Source organism: Micromys minutus, assembly GCF_963924665.1.
Source record: "Micromys minutus genome assembly, chromosome: 5".
NCBI classification, from domain to species: domain Eukaryota; kingdom Metazoa; phylum Chordata; class Mammalia; order Rodentia; family Muridae; genus Micromys; species Micromys minutus.
The window spans coordinates 49,548,087-49,564,711 of record NC_137974.1 but is presented as its reverse complement, the minus strand read 5'-3'; the positions used below and the strand labels follow the sequence as shown (position 1 = coordinate 49,564,711).

The following is a 16,625-nucleotide window of genomic DNA, read 5'->3' as shown; positions in this document are numbered from 1 at the left end:
CTGGAAGCCAGAGGCATCAGATCCTCTGGAGCCATGTGATCCATCACTTATACTGTGTGTCTTAGGGTTTCCATTGCTGAGAACAGACACCATGACCAAGGCAACTCTTATAAGAACAACATTTAATTGGGGCTGGCTCAGAGGTTCAGCCTGTTGTCATCAAGGCAGGAGCATGGCAGCTTCCAGAAAGACATTGGTGCTAGAGAAGGAGCCAAGAACTCTACGTCTTGATCCAAAGACAGTCAGAAGACTGTCTTCTTTCAGACAGCTGGCTGAAGGGTCTCAAAGCCCACCCCCTCAGTGACACAGCTGAAGGAGTCCAACAAGTCACACCTACTCAAATAAGACCACACCTCCTAATAGTGCCGTTCCCTGGGCCAAGCGTATTGGAGCCAGCACACTGCACTAGAGCAGCACACATACTTCAGTACTGAACCATGTCTCCAGTGCCCTCAAGTTAACTTCTTGGGGTACAGATGGCACCCTAAATTTGGCAATACCCAGGCTGTCTGCCTGTCTTCAGTCAATTCTATGACCACTGATGGGGGGGAGGGGGTGTGTGTGCGTCAGTGTGCCCTTGTTCGTGCATACTTTACCTTCCATCAGAATTCTTGTGTAGCTCTAGCTGTCAAACTCTCAGCCTCTTATGCCCTTCAGTGCAGCTGCCCCCTGTAAATGACACGGAGAAACAGCACAGGGAAATGACGGGGGTGATCTTCGCACACTTTTAATACTCAGAGGACTCAGAAAGAAAGGACCTGGGTGTGGCCATGGGGACCATAAGGGTGAAGCTGGACCTCCCAACCTGGCCCTGCTTCCCACAGACCCTGTCCTCACCTAAGCTATGAAGCCGAGACACCCGAGTTCCTCACAGAGGATGGGGGTGGGGGCCTCATTCGTCTGGGACGTCACCCTGTTAAACTTCCTCTCTCAGCCACACAGGAAACTGAGCGGATCGGGGCCCAGCCCCAAGCAAACACAGGCTCCCCCAGCCCCAGACCCGAGGGGCCCAGCTGGGCCAGTCCTTCAGAGACCATGGGATCCACTGAGACGTAAGAGCTGGCATCCCTCCATCCTGTGCAGCAAGATTGCTAAACCTGAGCCTGGGTGGGGGTGGGGAGCTGTGTATCTGGGGCTATGGCAGGGGAAGGCCCTGGAAGCAAAGCTACCCAGCAACCAGGGTGGACTCTCGGGGACCTGACCAGGCCATGCAGGGTCCCTCTTCAGTGTTCCAGCTCTGGGTCTGTGTAATAAAAACAGGGTATAGTGCCCCAGTAAGGGCGGGGGGGGGGAGGGGGGAACGGTTGTTTCCAGGAGGGAGTTGGCAGTGAGGTGTGAGAGGGTATGGTGGAGATTGTCTATCAACCTTAGTGTGGAACTCATAGGTGCCTTGTGTCCGTACAACAATGAGATGTTGGAGGTGCAGCATCAGGGTGGTGTGTGTAACTGAATGGGATGCGGTGTTAGCAAGTCAGCTGCCTCCCTTGGTTTCTGAAAGCTAAGGCCTCAGCATCTTCTGCTAGATGTAGTGGACAGCAGGAAAGCCAGGCCATGGGGCTCGCACTTCATGCCAGGACACCTTGCTCTTCTCTCTCTGCTGAGTGTGGGCCCCACAAAATCTCACAAGGACAAGCCTTAAATATGCTCAAAGGTACAGGTAGAGAAGAGGTAGGACTCACAGCACACACCCGAGACACTGCAGATCCACAGACTCTCGGTAAAGGCACCAGAAAGAGTCATAAATATGCTCTTTTTATACAAGCTCTTGTTAAAGGCAGACACACCGTCACAGGCATGTCTCTCTGTCTCTCTGTGTGTGTCTCTGTCTCTGTCTCTGTCTCTCTCTCTCTCTCTCTCTCTCTCTCTCTCTCTCTCTCTCTCCCTTCTCTCTCCTCTGTCTCTAACCTTCTCTTTGGAAACAGGGTCTCGGTATATAGTCCTGACTAACCTGGAACTCATATATAGACCAGGCTTGCCTTGAACTCGGAGATCTACCTGCCTTTGCCTGAGGCTAAAGAGGCCAGCAGTTTTCTCTCTTTTCCTTCTCTTCTCTGCCCCATGCTTCTGCAGCATTGATGCTGGGCTCCATCCCTCAGGGCGTCCATACCAACTCACCTATTACACACACAGGGAACACACAAACAGAAGCATACAGAGTCAGACTCAGAACACACACACGCATGCACAAACACACACACACACACACACACACACAAGCTAAAGCCCCCACATGGTTCACAGAAGGCATCCCTCTGCCATGTTTGACTGGTTCTTCGAAGCTGGCCGCCCCAAATCCCTGGAGGAGGGTAAGTTGGGAGACCTGGGGCTGGAGAGATGGGAGGGAAAGCATGAGGCAGCAAGTTCAACAGCTGGCTCTTCCTGCAGATCCCCCCATCCTGTGGCAGTTCCCTCCTGACTTCCAGGAACAGGTATACAGAAGCCTTCCTAGGGCCGGTCCAGCAGAAGGAGGGGGTTTGGGCCTTGAACCCTGAATCAGGGAGCAAGGCCAAGAGGAGTGGTGTGCTAATGCTTCTTCCCTCTCTAGGAGGCCATGCAGATGGTGCCCCGGTTCTGCTTCCCCTTCGACATAGAAAGGTATGGAGGGGACAGAGATTCGGACACACACACTCTTTAGGACCCGAAGCAGGACCTTAACAACTAAAGCTTTATAGGCACAGGACCCAGAGACCCATGAACTGAAGGACAAAGGAAGCTAGGTGGTCCCTCAGAGGGGACTCAGAGCGTGAGTGTGTGTGTTCATTGGTGAGCAGCTGCACGTGGAGGCCAGAGGCAGACTTCAAGTGTCATTTTCCAGAAGCCATCTACCTTTTTCTTTTGTTATGTAAGCCATCTTACCAGCCCTGCATTGGTTTAGTTTGGTTTTTTTTAGATTTCTTTCCCATGTATGGGTGTTTTGCCTGCACATATATATGTACACCACATGTATACCTGGTGCCTAGGAGGATATCAGATCCCCCAGAACTTGGAGTAATGTGCATTGTGAGCCATGGTACGGATCCTGGGAACCAAACTTGGTTCCCCTGTGAGAGCAGCTAGTACTCTAACCACTGAGCAACCTCTCCAGTCCCTATACACACACTCACCTTGTTTTTTGAGGCAGGGTCTCTTACTAGCTTGGAGGTCTCCAAGGAAGCTTTACTGGTCATCCACCCCTAGGGCTTTGAAGATTTTACTACCCTGGCTCTGGGCCACATTTATTGCATTGTGTGTGTGTGTGTGTGTGTGTGTGTGTGTGTGTGTGTGTGTGCGTGTGTGTGTGAGAGAGATGTGGATATATGCTTTGTGGTGTTGCTTCTCTTCTACCATACAGGGCTCCAGAGATTGAAGTCACACTGTGCTTACATGTGCTTACATGTAAGCACATTTTCCTGTAAGCCACCCTCCCTTGCCTCCAGATTTTCTTTCTTTTCAAAGACAGATCTGTGGAATGGAACTGCAGTTGTTGGTCTTGCAAGGCACACACCTTAGTGGTGGAGCTATGAAACCAGGCTCCAGCACCCAGGGTTCCTGACTCCCAAGAACCCACATATACTGAGCTCTCATATGAAGCCTCAAAAGAAACACTGCATTCACATTCATAGGCCATCTTAGGGGTGAATAGAGTTGTGTTAGGAGAAGTGGGGAGCAAGGAAGTCAGAAAATAGATGCCCCATCTCCACCAGAGTCTCCCCCCCCCCCCAGGGAGCCACCCAGCCCTGCTGTCCAGCATTTCACCTTTGCCCTCACTGACCTGGTGGGCAACCGTAGATTTGGCTTCTGCCGCCTGCGAGCCGGTGCATGGAGTTGCCTCTGTATCCTCAGGTGAGTGATATGGGGGCCTGAAACCAAGTAGGAACAGACAGGAACAAACACTAGGGCCTCACAATGAATACAGAGACTCACAACTGATCCCAAGTGCAGGGAATAAGAGGCCAGGAAGTCCTCAGCCCGAAACGGGACACATGTACCTCCACCCTACATGAGGCTGAGGCGTCATCTTGGAAGCGGTGGGGTGGAGAAACTGTAAGAGTCAAAGGTCAGAAGGACCAGAATTAAACAGTGTCCCCTGGGCATGACAGGACCAGTGCCCATGAAGGCACAGGGGCTCAAGACCTACACAACAGCAAGCCAAACAAAATCCCAGCATGGCTAACTGTGGAGCTGTTAGCAGCTGCTGGCTGCTGGGGTCAGGCACAGTGGGTCTCTTTAGAGGTTTGCCATGCTCCTGAGAATGGCTCTACACCCATGTAGTATAGACACCACTAAGTGGACTCAGCGGGGCTTTTGGCAGGTCCTGGGGCAGGGGATGAAACAGGGTCTCAGTAAGTAGCCCTGGCTGGCCTGAAACTATTATATAGAACAGGCTAGCCTCAAACCCCAAGAGATCCCCCTACCTCTGTACTGAGAGCTAGGGATTAAAGGTGTGCACCACTGCCCCTGGCTGACTTGGTAGGTTTAGAAAACATCACATAAAATTGAGAGGGGAAAGTTGGGGTGGGGGAAGTGTTGAAGTGGTAGATATGGGGATAGATTTGATCAAAACACGTAGTATGCATACATGAAAACATAGTATGCACACACAAAATTCTCAAACAATACATTTGTAAAAGTATCCCTCGGGGGCACTTTCTACAGTCTGACCCTTCCCTTCTCTCCCCAGCCACCTTCCCTGGTTTGAAGTGTTCTACAAGATCCTCAACACTGTAGGGGACCTCCTAGCCCAGAACCAAGTGAGACCAGCCCCACCTTCAGTCCCCACCCCAGCTTCTCCATCACCTCTCTGATATGCCAGGTCTCGCCTCACTCAGAGGAAGACCCTCAGAATCCCAAATCGTCCTTCCAGTACTAACTCCTGCATTCCTCAGGTCGCTGAGGCTGAAGAACTCCTACAGAACTTGCAGCAACACCCACTTCTTGGACCAGGGTTTTCAGGGGGACCAGAGATGGTGAGTAGCTCCCATGTCTTTGGTATCAGCTCCTTGTTGGTTGTGAAGGCTGTGAGCCGGGCTGGGGAACCACACAGTTACTCCTGTCTCCCAGGCCAGCAGCAGCACCGTCTGGAGCAAGTGTGGGATCTTGCCTCCTGCCCTGGGGAATAGCAGGCTGGTGAGTGGAACCGAGGTCCCTCAGACCGGAGGGGAGGTCACTGCCAGCCCTGCAGACTGAATCGCTCCCCATATCCCCATTAGCTATCTTGTTTTGTGGCCCCAAATGCTGCCGGCCTGCCATCTATTCCTGAGAATGTGAGTAAGGAGGAACTATAAAAGGTGGGCGGGACAGCAAATCTTGGCTATTTGCCCCGCCCCCAGCCGCTGTGACCCTCCATCCCTCAGAGGAACCTCACCGAGCTGGTGGTCGCTGTGACAGATGAGAACATCGTGGGGCTCTTCGCGGCACTGCTAGCGGAGAGGAGGGTCTTGCTTACTGCCAGCAAGCTCAGCACTGTAAGGCGGGACCTCCACCTCCCAGGGGAGGGACACTCATAAACCTGCCTCACTCAGTCCCACCCCTGTGGGGACAATCTGAGGAGGTTGCACAATAGCTCCAATTCATGGGTAGCACAATTCACTGAGGACCATACCTGGCCTAGTTGGAAGAGGATGTTAAACTTTCCAGCTGGGGCCTTAGCTCCGTGGGTAGAGCACTAGCCTGGCAAGCATGAAGCCCTGGGTTACATTCCCAACCTGGCATAACCAGACCAGCCTGATACAGGCACCCACCAGGTCTCAATGAATGATAGATGATAGATAGATAGATAGATAGATAGATAGATAGATAGATAGATAGATAGATAAACACATTGATAAACAGATAAAATAATGGAAAATACATTTTAAAAGATTCTAGAGGGCTGGAGAGATTGCTCAGTGAACAAAGGTGTCTGCAGCCAAATTTCGAGAACCTGAGTTCAATACCCAGGGCACACATGGTAGGAAGACAGACCCAACTCCTACATGTTGCTCTCTAAATCTGCACAAGCGAGCTCACACCCACACTCACAAATATATAAACGTAATTTTTTATTTCTAGTTTTACTTTTATGTTATACAGTATAACGCTTTTTAATGTATATATCTGTATGTGGGTGCCCAAAGTGAAAAGCCCCAGAAGTTGGTGGTGAAGCAGTTGTGAGCCACCATGTTGTTGCTCAGAGCTGACCCAAGAACCTGCTAAAGAGCAGCCAATGCTGTAACCACTGAGCCATCTCTCCTGCTCCTCAAGTGTGTTTCCATGTGGTTGGGTTTTTTTTTTTTTTTTTTTTTTTTTTTGGTTTTGACTTGGTTTGCTGTGGTTTCAAGACAGATTTTCTCTGTGTAGCCTGGCTATTCTGGAACTCACTGTGTAGACCAGGCTGGTCTTGAACTCAGAGATCCACCTTTGTCTGCCTCCTGAGTGCTGGGATTCAGGTCAGAGCCACCACATAAAGCCCAGAGTGATTTTTTATCTGAGCACATTGAGCTGTGACTGGCCAACATCCTGGTCTCCACTCCCTTCCTAAGGGATCTGGATTCCACCCGGTGCCCCAGCAACGGATGGGAGAGACAGATCAGGGAGGTCTGAGTGCCCTCCTCAGCGCCCCTCCCAGCAACCCAGGATCCTGAGGTGAGGATTCTGAACCCACTGCCTTTGTCCTTCTCACCCCGCAGCTGACAGCCTGTGTCCACGCGTCCTGCGCTCTGCTCTACCCCATGCACTGGGAGCATGTTTTGATTCCCACGCTGCCCCCGCACCTGCTGGATTACTGCTGGTGAGACAAGAGGAGGTGGGGGACGAGGAGAGGTAGGCAGAGGGAAAGCCTGCAGTGCTGTTAGACAAAGGAAGGAGGATCTCCTTATGTCCCAGGCTAGCCTGGTCTACACTGAGTCCCTGTAAGAAAAAGTTAAAAAAGAAATGAAAGAGTACCAGGCTTGGGGGGTTGAGGTATGCATCTGCCTCTCCAGTCCGTGCTCTCTCCACAGCGCGCCTATGCCCTACCTAATAGGAGTCCATGGCAGTCTTGCTGAGGTAAATACCCAAGGCTGGAGTCAGGGAGGGATTCCCTCTCCCTCCGGTTCCTCAGAGTTCCTCCTCTATCCGGGGATCTGAATGACAGCTCGTGTTTGTCTCCCTCAGAGAGTTCGGGAGAAAGCACTGGAAGACGTTGTGGTACTGAATACAGACTCTAACACCCTGGAGACGCCCTTCGACGATGTGCAAGCTCTGCCACCAGATGTGGTCAGTGCCGTGGCCTCCCACCCTTCCTCCTCACGATGAGCCTCCATCTCTGCCCAACCCTGGGTCTCTCCTGTGTGCTCAGGTATCCCTGCTGCGGCTTCGGCTGAGGAAGGTGGCACTGAGCCCAGGGGATGGAGTGTCTCGTCTCTTCCTCAAGGCCCAGGCCCTGCTCTTTGGAGGGTACCGTGACGCCCTTGTCTGCACCCCGGTGAGCAGATGGAGGAGGAGAAATGCCCAAGGACAGACCTCTCAAGGAATAAATCACAACATTAAGAACACCTAGTGGTTTAGGGTCTCAGGTAGCCTAGGCTAGCCTCAAACTTTGAACTCCTGACCTTCTGGTTTTTGTTTTGTTTTCTTGAGACTGGGTCTTTGTAGCCCAGGCTACCCTGGAGTTCATTATGTAACCCAGCAGCAATCTCCCTACAGCAGCCCCTTACGCTATCAACATTATTTAGTGCTGACAGCCGCATTATAGATGAGAATGAGATGAGGCCCTGCGCAGGATCAGGTACACAGTAGGCAGCCAATTAGTGCTTGCTGGGTAGCTATGACATTGGAAGAAAGATGATAGAAGAAAGGAGAGCCCCAGGGAATTCCTGAAGGAATCCTTCTTCCAGGGTCAGCCAGTGACCTTCAGTGAGGAAGCTTTCTTGGCCCAGAAGCCCGGGGCACCCCTGCAGGCCTTCCACAAAAAGGCGGTACACTTGCAGCTGTTCAAGCAGGTGAGCGCACTGGGCGGTACCTAAGGTGAAGATCAGGGATGGGCTGCGGGCCCCTGGGGGCGGGGCTCACCGTGAGGAGTAAGGATGGGCTGCGGGGCCCCTGGGGGCGGGGCCAAGTTGGATGCCTAGTTTCTAGAATGGTTTCCTAATTTGGGGGGAGGTCTTGGTGGGACCCTGATAGGCTGGCTTTTAAGTCTTTAGGGAAAGCATGCACTTGAGTCTGACCCTCTCTATCTACCTCAAGTTTATCGAATCCCGACTGGAAAAACTCAATGCTGGAGAAGGTTTCTCAGACCAATTTGAGCAAGAGATCGTTGCCTGCTGTGGAACTTCCTCAGGTAGCCCGAGGCTCTCCCCAATCTGTTTCCCAAGCTTAGGCTGCCTTAATAACCACAGCTCTCTCCCTTCCTCCCAGGCACCATTCGCTCCTACCAGCTCTGGGTAGATAGTCTTAAGGTAATAAAAGCAACCCCCTGTTCCTGTTTATAACCAACTTCATCACCTTACTGCACAGCCCGCAAGAAGGTGCTTGGTTAAAACTGAGGGCACAGAGAGGGAGGATGCTGCCCAGCAGAAGGCAACCTGAGGTGGGAAGTGGGGTGTGGGGTCCAGACCAGGCGACCTCAGGGGCCCAAGTTTCTCCCATTTGGTGTTTTCTCACCCAACCCCTTACAGAAAGGTAGCGACGCCCTCCTGCATTCAATGAAGGCTAAAACCCGACCAGCGGTCAGGAACATGTACCGATCGGTAAGACTGGGCCCTGTGGCTCACAGTGACTGGGGTGACCACAGAAAAGGGGCATGTGGAGAGTTTGTGTTACGTGTTTATGTGCACGTGTGTGCCTGTGCATGTAGAAGCCAGGAGTTGGCATTGCTATGTACTACCCATCTTTGTTTTTGTTTGTTTGAGAGAGTCCCCACATGTGGCCCCGGCTGGTTTTGAACTCAGACATGCACCTGCCTCTGCCTCCTGAATTTGGAACTGTTCCCCACTGCATCCATCAGCTTGAGGGGTTAGGAGGAGGGGGAATACACTTATTTATTTTAGTTATGTGTTTGCATCATGGTGCATGTGTGGAAGTCAGAGGACAACTTAAAGAAGTTGATTGTTCATGTCTTTAATACCAGCACTCGGAGGCAGTGGCAGGCAGATTTCCAGCCTCGTCTGCATACTGAGTTCCAGGACAGCCAGGGCTACACACAGAAACTCCGTCTTGAAAAACAACATAGAAGTTGCTTGTGTCCTTCCACCACATGTGTCCCAAACATGGGAATCAAGCAAACTCAAGTTGTCGGGCTTGGCGAAGTCACTTTCACCAGAGTCTTTCGGACCTCACTACCTAGGCTTAGCCTGGTTGGCCAGTGCTCCAGGGATCTTCCCCGCCCGCCCCCCCCCCCCCCCCCCCCGCTCTAATGTTGCAGGCACATACCACCCCCAACTTTCTCTGTGGAAGGAAAGAATTTAGCTGACTGATCCTTCTCTCCAGTCTAACAGAGAGAATGTCTTGAGTATTTACAGAAGACATTAAATATCCCCACTTTAGCAAATTTAAATATTAACAAATTTTTCTATGCTATATTCATTTGCCATTTTTCTCTTTTTAGTGGGTAGGTGTGCCTGCTTGTATGACACCATGTGTGTGGAGGGCAGAAGAGGGTAGTGGATCCCTTGGAACCATAGACTGTGGCAGTTGTGACCAACCTGATTATGTGTAGCTAGTCTTTGCTACTTTGTGGGTTCTTTTTCCCACCTTTCATTCTACCCCTGATCTCACAAGCTATTACTAGATAGAAGAGAAGGGGTGGAGGAAAGAGAAAGATCCCTGAATCTAATTTCTTTCCTTTTTTTTTTTTTTTTTTTGACAACTACTTACAAACCATAAACAATCCCCCTCCCCATGATTACCTCCCCCTCGGGCCCCTAACATTTATATATAACCTGTGAACAGTTCCCAAAATTCCAGCTACCACACACTCACAGAAACTATCTGCAGCTAGCAAAACCATGTCTATGCTGGAGCCCAAGGCAAATCATTGTCAGCTGCTGAGAACGTCCTATATCCCCCACACCTGGGATTAAAATGAAAACTTTTATTTCTGTGTCTTTAAAGAAACCCAAGCTCCAGAACTGTCACTGCAGTGCTGTGACATGAGCCTGAGCCCTCTGCGTGAGCGGCAAGCTCTCTTACGGTGCTTCTTGCTGTCAAACCTGACAAGCCAAGTTTGATCCCTAGAATCTGCGAGAGAGCGGATACCCAAAGCTGTGCTCGGCCCTCCACACCTGTGCACGACGGTTTTTCTCCCCCAAATAAAACATAAATAAAATTAAGCACACACACAAACGCTGACAGCCAAGATCTGTGGACTACTTTTGTTACTTAGTTTCCATTCTTCATCCCCCCCCAACCCCCGTGGAAGGGGATCTGGAGCTCAAAATTTGGAGGCTAGCCTTTACATTTCAGATCTGTCCATTTGATTTTAATTCTGCACACAGTGGTCAAACCTTTGGGTTTTGGCAGGGTGACTCCCTCCAGGAATAATGTGCATCGAAGGTATAAACATAGCATGAAAGATACAAAGATGGAGTGGGTGGTAGAAAACAGTTGTGTCTAATACTGTGTCCGGTCACCACCTAGGCAAAGTGTGGCTTGAAGGGTATGCAGAACCTGCTTATGGTTAAGGTAAGACCATCCAGGGTGAATTCCCCACCCACAGATAACTGAGGGGAATGGAGGTGGTACTCCAGCACACACGTGCATCCCTTCACAGGATGGAGACTCTGGCCTGCAGAGGGGAGGCTCCCTGAGAACACCAAGCCTCACCAGCCGCTCAGACAGTCTGCAACAGCGCCTGCCTATCAGCCAGCACTTTGGACAGGTAAGGATGCCCAGTGTCCAACACACATACACACAGAGAAGGGGGGTGGGGGAGATGCCTGCCTTCCAACATATATACATTCACAGAGGATGTGCTCACCTTCCACCACACACATACATACACACACACACACACACACACACACACACACACACACACACACACACAGAGTCCACCACATATACCAGATTCTCCCCAAATCCTGCATTTGTCTCCAGTGTTCACCAAACTATCTCCCTTTGTTGAAGTTCAAATGTAGCTCACTTACTACACAGCCAAGCATGGATTTGAACTCCTGATCCACCAAACCCAGTTTAAATGGTGCTAGGAACCAAACCAGGGCACTGTGTGTGCTAGGCAAGACCTGCACCAACCAAGTTACATTCTTCCAACCCCTTGGTTGGGGGCTGTTTTGTATATTTTGGATCAAACTTGTCTAGAACTCAGAGATCCACCTCAGCCCTTGTCTTGTTTTTAGAAGAATCTCACTATATACAGGACTTGAACTCACAGTGATCCTCCTGCCTCAGGCTCAAATGCAGAGATGACAGACATGCAGTGCCATGTCCAGCTCTCTTTCCAATTCAAACTGGAAAGCCCCAGCCCTGGATTCAACAGCTCCTTCCTGAAGTTTCTCCCATGTCTTCCTCTCTTACCTTTTTCAGAACAGACCCCTCCGCCCTAGCAAGAGACTCAAGCCAGAAGGGGAACCGTCTGAACCACTGCAGGAGAGGTAAGAATTGAAGCAGATCAAAGGAGGTACAAGGGTCACAACCAATGGGGGGAGGGGTGTCTTCTAGACTCTGAAGACAAAGCCCAGGATGTCAATCCTCAATCCAGGAGCCCCACCTTGAATGCTGGGAACACTCAGAATTGCTGGGCAGAGGACTCTCTAGATGACAGCTTTCTGGGGTCCGGAGAAGAGCTGGATCTGCTGAGTGAGATTCTAGACAGTCTGAGTGTGGAAGCCAAGAGCAGCAGCCGGCTGAAGGCCAGCCAGAGTTTGGATTGCTGTCAGCAAAGGGCCTCAGAGAGCTGTTCCAGCCTGGTGAGAACCCCACCCCCACCCCACCCCACCCCACCCCTACCCTGTCAGCTTCTTCACCATCTGACAACCATACCCTCCATCCTGCTGTGCCCAGCCTGACATCCCAGTAGGATCACCATGGCAACTGGAAGAAGACAAGAGATCCCAGGATCTTCAGCCTTGGTCCCTGCCTGGTGACCTGTCACTTCTACAAGACACCCCATTTTCAGAGGTTGTAAGCTACTCAAAGAACTCCAGTTCTCAGCCACTCTCAGACGTCTCCTCTCTGCCTACATCTTCAGAGACTTCAGCAGAGCACCCCAACCATGGACCCTCACAAAGCCCTGGCTCCAGGCTCCTCAGAGTACCCACTCAGCCCACTCCTCCGAAAAGCCCCCAAATTCTTGCCTCCACAGAGCCCAACTCTGATGCTGTCTGGAAATCACAACCCAGCCTGTCTCCCTCCTGCTGCCATTCTGCAGAGAACCCCAAAAGCCAGCCTCCCCAGGTCCTGCTGGGCCAGGCTCATATAGAACCCCCCAATGAGCTGGGAGCCCCCACTTCTTATGTCTCTCATGTAAGCAAGCAGCAAGAGCTCCAGGGCAGGCAACCTCGAGTTGCTGACCTGAAGAAGCGTTTTGAAAACTAAAATCAGGACTGAGAGGGGTTCCCAAGTCTCAATAAAGCTGAATGTTTTTTCCTTGATAAATTTCTCTGGAGCTTTTCTATCAGCCCAGAAAATCTGCCTCATCCACTAAGCAATCTCTGTAAGGTTCATCTGAAGGCCCTTACCCCAACTTCCAGTCTATTAGGACCCCAAAAAGTTTACAATCCAAATCTTACTCTCATTTATCTAAGCTAATGTTACCACAAACTTAAAAAAAAAAAAAACCCAAAACAAAAAAAAAAAAAACCAAAAAACCTTTATTTTACCTATCAATTTCATATAAATATATAAAAAGTGAGCAGTCCCATCCTCCCTTGCCCTCGAAGTCAAGGACTTTGAAGAGCTTTCTTCCCTCCTATTAAGCATTGTGAGTCTGATTGCCCCAAGAGGGTGTGGCCTTCCCACAAGGTCACACAGCAAAGAAGGGAAGATGAATGACAGGGGAGGGGAGGAGCTAGATGGGCAAGCAGCCCCGCACTGGCTCCTTGGAGTCCTGGGGGGCCCGGGCCTCAGCTGCTGCGTGGGAAAACTGAAAGAAAGGACAGGAGGTTTGTTGGGCCTACAGTCACAGTAGGAGACACAGCAGAGGCAAGATCATATGAGGTAAATGGTGAGGGGTAAGGCCCCCCCTGTCCCGACACCCCCAGTTTCATGCAGAGCTAAGCAGAGGCAGCATAGCCCACCAGCTGGATGCCCCAGGGTTCCCCAACCCAAGTCCTCCTGAGTCATCAGAGGCTGGTGTGTCTCCGAGGTGGCTGCTGTGTGTCAGGGTGTGCCAAGGCAGTCCTGGGCGTTGGTGGTGATGCTGGCCTATGGCCGACACCCCTATGTTCAGATGAGCCGCTCCTCCGGGGGCAGCTTGAGGTTGGGGGGTGGTGGAGCACGGGCACCCACCTGCTCCTCACTGCTGGGCCGGTAGGTGCCCTCTGTCTGCCGCTTCTCTCGGAGTTTTCTCATTAGCAGGAACAGCCCCACTGCTATGAGGACGACTCCCAGGATGGAAAAGACCACAGTGATGGCCACAACAGCCTCTGAAGACTGTAAGGAGAGGGGAGTGGACAGGTGACCAACTGCACGGGGTTACCCACTGAAGTCTCCAACCAGGGCTCCTGTCTCTGGGAGAGGTTTCTGGGCTGTTTTCAAACTGAGAAACAACTCCCTTCAGCACCTCCCACACTGGTACCTGGTACCTATCCTGTCCCTTCCACGCTATGAGCATCTGGGGCTCTAACCAGATACAGTCCTCTTGTTTTTTGTTCTTTCTTCCTTTGGTAGTGGTTGTTCAGTCTCCTATAATCTTTAATTTACTATATAGCTAAGAATAATCCTGAGCTTCCTTCCTTCTCCTCCTCCACAAAACTGGTACTGGGAATACAGGTGTGTGCCACCACACCCAGAGTTTTTATTGTCACATGATCTCATTTATACCTCAGGCTGGTCTTAAATTATGGCAATCCTCCTGTCTCAGCCTCCGGTGTGCTAGGGTGAGTGACAAGTGTGTAATGCCCATCAGGCAAGACACTGTTTGGTTTTGAAACAGGATCTCGCAGTAGTCCTGGCTCGCCTGGAATTCACTATGTAGACCAGGCTGGCCTTGAATTCAGAGCTCCACCTGTCTCTCTCTCTCTCTCTCTCTCCTCTCTCTCTCTCTCTCTCTCTCTCTCTCTCTCTCTCCCTGGAGTACACAGGTTACCACACCCAGCATTCCTGTCCACTGTTATGTAGAGAGGTCTTGCTACCTTCTGTCTGGGACACAGAAGTCCCATTGCTGTGTGGCTTTGTGGGTAAAGTGCTTGCCTGTCATGCATAAAACCCTGGGTTTGACTCCCAGCACCCCATAGACCCAACGTGATGCTGGACACATGTTAACTCTGCAATGAGAAAGGCAGTAGGATTCCAAATCCAAGGTCATCTGATTACAGAGGAAGTCTGAGGCCAGCCTGAGCTACACCAAACCCCATTTAAAAAAAAAAGTCAGGGGTAGGGCTGGGGTGTAACCTGACTGTAGAGCATATGCCTAACATACACACAGCCTTTAATAGTAATGTCCCTGCACCTGCCCCAGTGCTCTGGTTCTCACACACCAGCTCTTCCCGCTTACACCTTCCCAACTCACCAGGCCCCCGCTGGACCCATCATCGCCTGGGGGTTGAGTTGTGCTATTTGTGAAACGGTCCTCTGCTGTGGAAGAGAAAGAGGAAAAAAAAAATCCAAGCCGGGGTCTTCACTAGGCATTGCTTACACAGCACTCAGCCAGACCTTGCAAAACTCCTTCCAGCTGGAACAGAGGCAACAGGTACAGCAGGCCACCCACTCCACCCTCAGGTGTGATGCTGGTTCCTCTGGCCACTCTCAGCCCAGCAGGGAATCTAGCCACCCAGAGTCACCATTGTTAGCCTATTAGAATAGATGGCTTCCAGAACAGTGTCCCCTCCACCATCACTCTAGCCCAGGGCCCTTAAGGACCTGGGTGGGGCTCAATCTTCCCCTGGAGTATGTGACTCACAAGGCCCCCCACCCCCAGGCTCCCGAAACTGGAACCAGAGAGACTGAAGGAAGGTCTGGCTGGGTCCACACCTAAGAAGGGCCAGCCCTGTCACCTGGGCCTTCAGGCCTCCTCCAGATCCCCCTGGCTGCTTAAGACTCTCAACTATGCAGACTCAGGTGCCCAGGCGCTCCCCTCCTCCACCTCCGGGCTCTGCCCAACAACCCCCAGCTCCTAAATTCCACAAGACTTAAGGGCTCAGGAATTCTAGGATACGGGTACGGGGTTTACTTTTCAGACTCGTCCCCAAACACATTCCAAGCTCATTCCTCAGACCTTTCGCCCTCTCTGGGTCACAAATGCCCGGCACTTCTGAAATCAACTCGGGAACCCTCCTCCCACCCGAGCGCCGCTCGGGACGGTACCTACTTGCTAGGCTCCAGCCAGAGGACAGCATCGGCAAGCCAAACGCCAAGAGCGGCCCCAGGCCTGGGGTCGCCATGAGCTTGGGCGAGGAGTTGGTGGCGCCAAGGACAGGACTTCCCCAGGGCGCCAATTCCTACCGCATCTTGGGTCGAGGGCACCTGCGACCCAGGACCTAGGAACCAGACCAAGGGGAGAGGGCGCAGCATGGGGTGAGGAGCTGGACTCCAGCTCAGGCCCCAAAGACAGGCAACCCAGTCTTGGAGAGTGCTCCCCGCCCTCAGCGCCAAGGGTCAGAGATTAAAGATTAACTCCCCGACCCGGTTCTTGGGCCAGGGAAAGGGAAGGAGGAGGTGGGGACAGGACAGGCTGCGCAACCTGCCTCCCTACCTTTACCGGGCGTCTGAGAGGGATTTCGCTCAGGTTCCCAGTCCTGGGTTTCCCACTGGAACCCCAAGTCGCTGTCCTTCACCCGGTCGCTCCAGATCCCACCCGCCCCGCCCGCTCACGTGACCCGGAAAGTTTAGTCACCCACCTAGGCAAAGAGCGCACTTCCGGCTTGTGCACCTGAGCCTGGCTGAGAGGGGCGGGGCGAAGAGGGCGGGGCCCCGCCGCCAGAGCACCTGTAACGGGAACTCCATTGCGACAAGGAGCAGTGCGGAGGCAGAAGCCAGCAGGGACTGCACAGCTGGGGTCCCTTTGTAGCATAGGTGTGCAGACGCGGGGGGTGGGGGGAGGCTGGCGACACTCCAGAAAGATACACACCTGTAAGGGGCGGGCTCCGATGAGTAATACTGAAGAATTCATACCTGACGTCAGACCTGGTAATGCTAACCTGTATCCTAGGTGTACTGTGGAGGTTGAGGCAGGAGGATCCCAAGTTCAAGTCCAGCCTGAACAAACCCTATTTCAAAAGTAAAAGGGCTGGGAGCGTGGCTCAGAGCCAGAACCCGTGAAGGTCGCCTGCCAAGAATGTCTTAGTGACAGGATCGCCCCTTACTCAGCCATGAATTCCTTCCTAGTATGCCTGAGACCCTGGGTTCCATTTTCATCCCTTAATCAATCAGTCAACCAACCTGTACAGACTAGTTGTGTAGAAAGACACACATGTGTAGAAAGACACGGTGTAATCAGAACACCTGCTTAGAATTAAACCTGTGCGGTAAAAGACACCGGGACAAAGCACTGTGCAGAATCTCGCCCATCT

General features: G+C 51.9%; 2 protein-coding genes across 6 annotated transcripts; one reads left to right on the top strand and one right to left on the bottom strand.

Annotated features, from left to right (window-relative positions):
* Positions 1-946: 946 nt before the first annotated feature.
* Positions 947-12,492, top strand: DENND1C (DENN domain containing 1C; the record flags this gene model as incomplete). 5 transcript variants are annotated; one of them, XM_080916701.1, is made up of 23 exons in its annotated part: positions 947-1,052; positions 2,242-2,306; positions 2,386-2,429; positions 2,546-2,595; positions 3,703-3,822; positions 4,661-4,730; positions 4,866-4,946; positions 5,041-5,106; positions 5,190-5,243; positions 5,334-5,444; positions 6,648-6,748; positions 6,960-7,005; positions 7,114-7,215; positions 7,298-7,423; positions 7,836-7,940; positions 8,185-8,278; positions 8,356-8,396; positions 8,616-8,687; positions 10,576-10,620; positions 10,709-10,816; positions 11,482-11,549; positions 11,657-11,864; positions 11,959-12,492. In XM_080916701.1, exons 1-23 carry the CDS (start codon positions 1,036-1,038, stop codon positions 12,490-12,492), a joined length of 2,328 nt encoding a protein of 775 aa, XP_080772827.1. In that variant the 5' UTR covers positions 947-1,035. The 5 variants fall into 5 exon arrangements, with proteins under 5 accessions (XP_080772827.1, XP_080772830.1, XP_080772829.1 ...); XM_080916704.1 differs by having other exon boundaries at positions 6,942-7,005; positions 7,114-7,212; positions 11,660-11,864; XM_080916703.1 differs by having other exon boundaries at positions 6,942-7,005; positions 7,114-7,212.
* A 472-nt stretch (positions 12,493-12,964) lies between these two features.
* CRB3 (crumbs cell polarity complex component 3) lies at positions 12,965-15,876 on the bottom strand (the record flags this gene model as incomplete). The annotated part of the gene is made up of 5 exons (XM_080917239.1): positions 15,809-15,876; positions 15,425-15,593; positions 14,627-14,691; positions 13,405-13,548; positions 12,965-13,039 (listed from the first exon to the last, which is right to left on the bottom strand). The coding sequence occupies exons 2-5, from the start codon at positions 15,495-15,497 to the stop codon at positions 12,965-12,967; spliced, it is 357 nt and encodes a 118-aa protein (XP_080773365.1). The 5' UTR covers positions 15,498-15,593; positions 15,809-15,876.
* Positions 15,877-16,625: the final 749 nt, after the last annotated feature.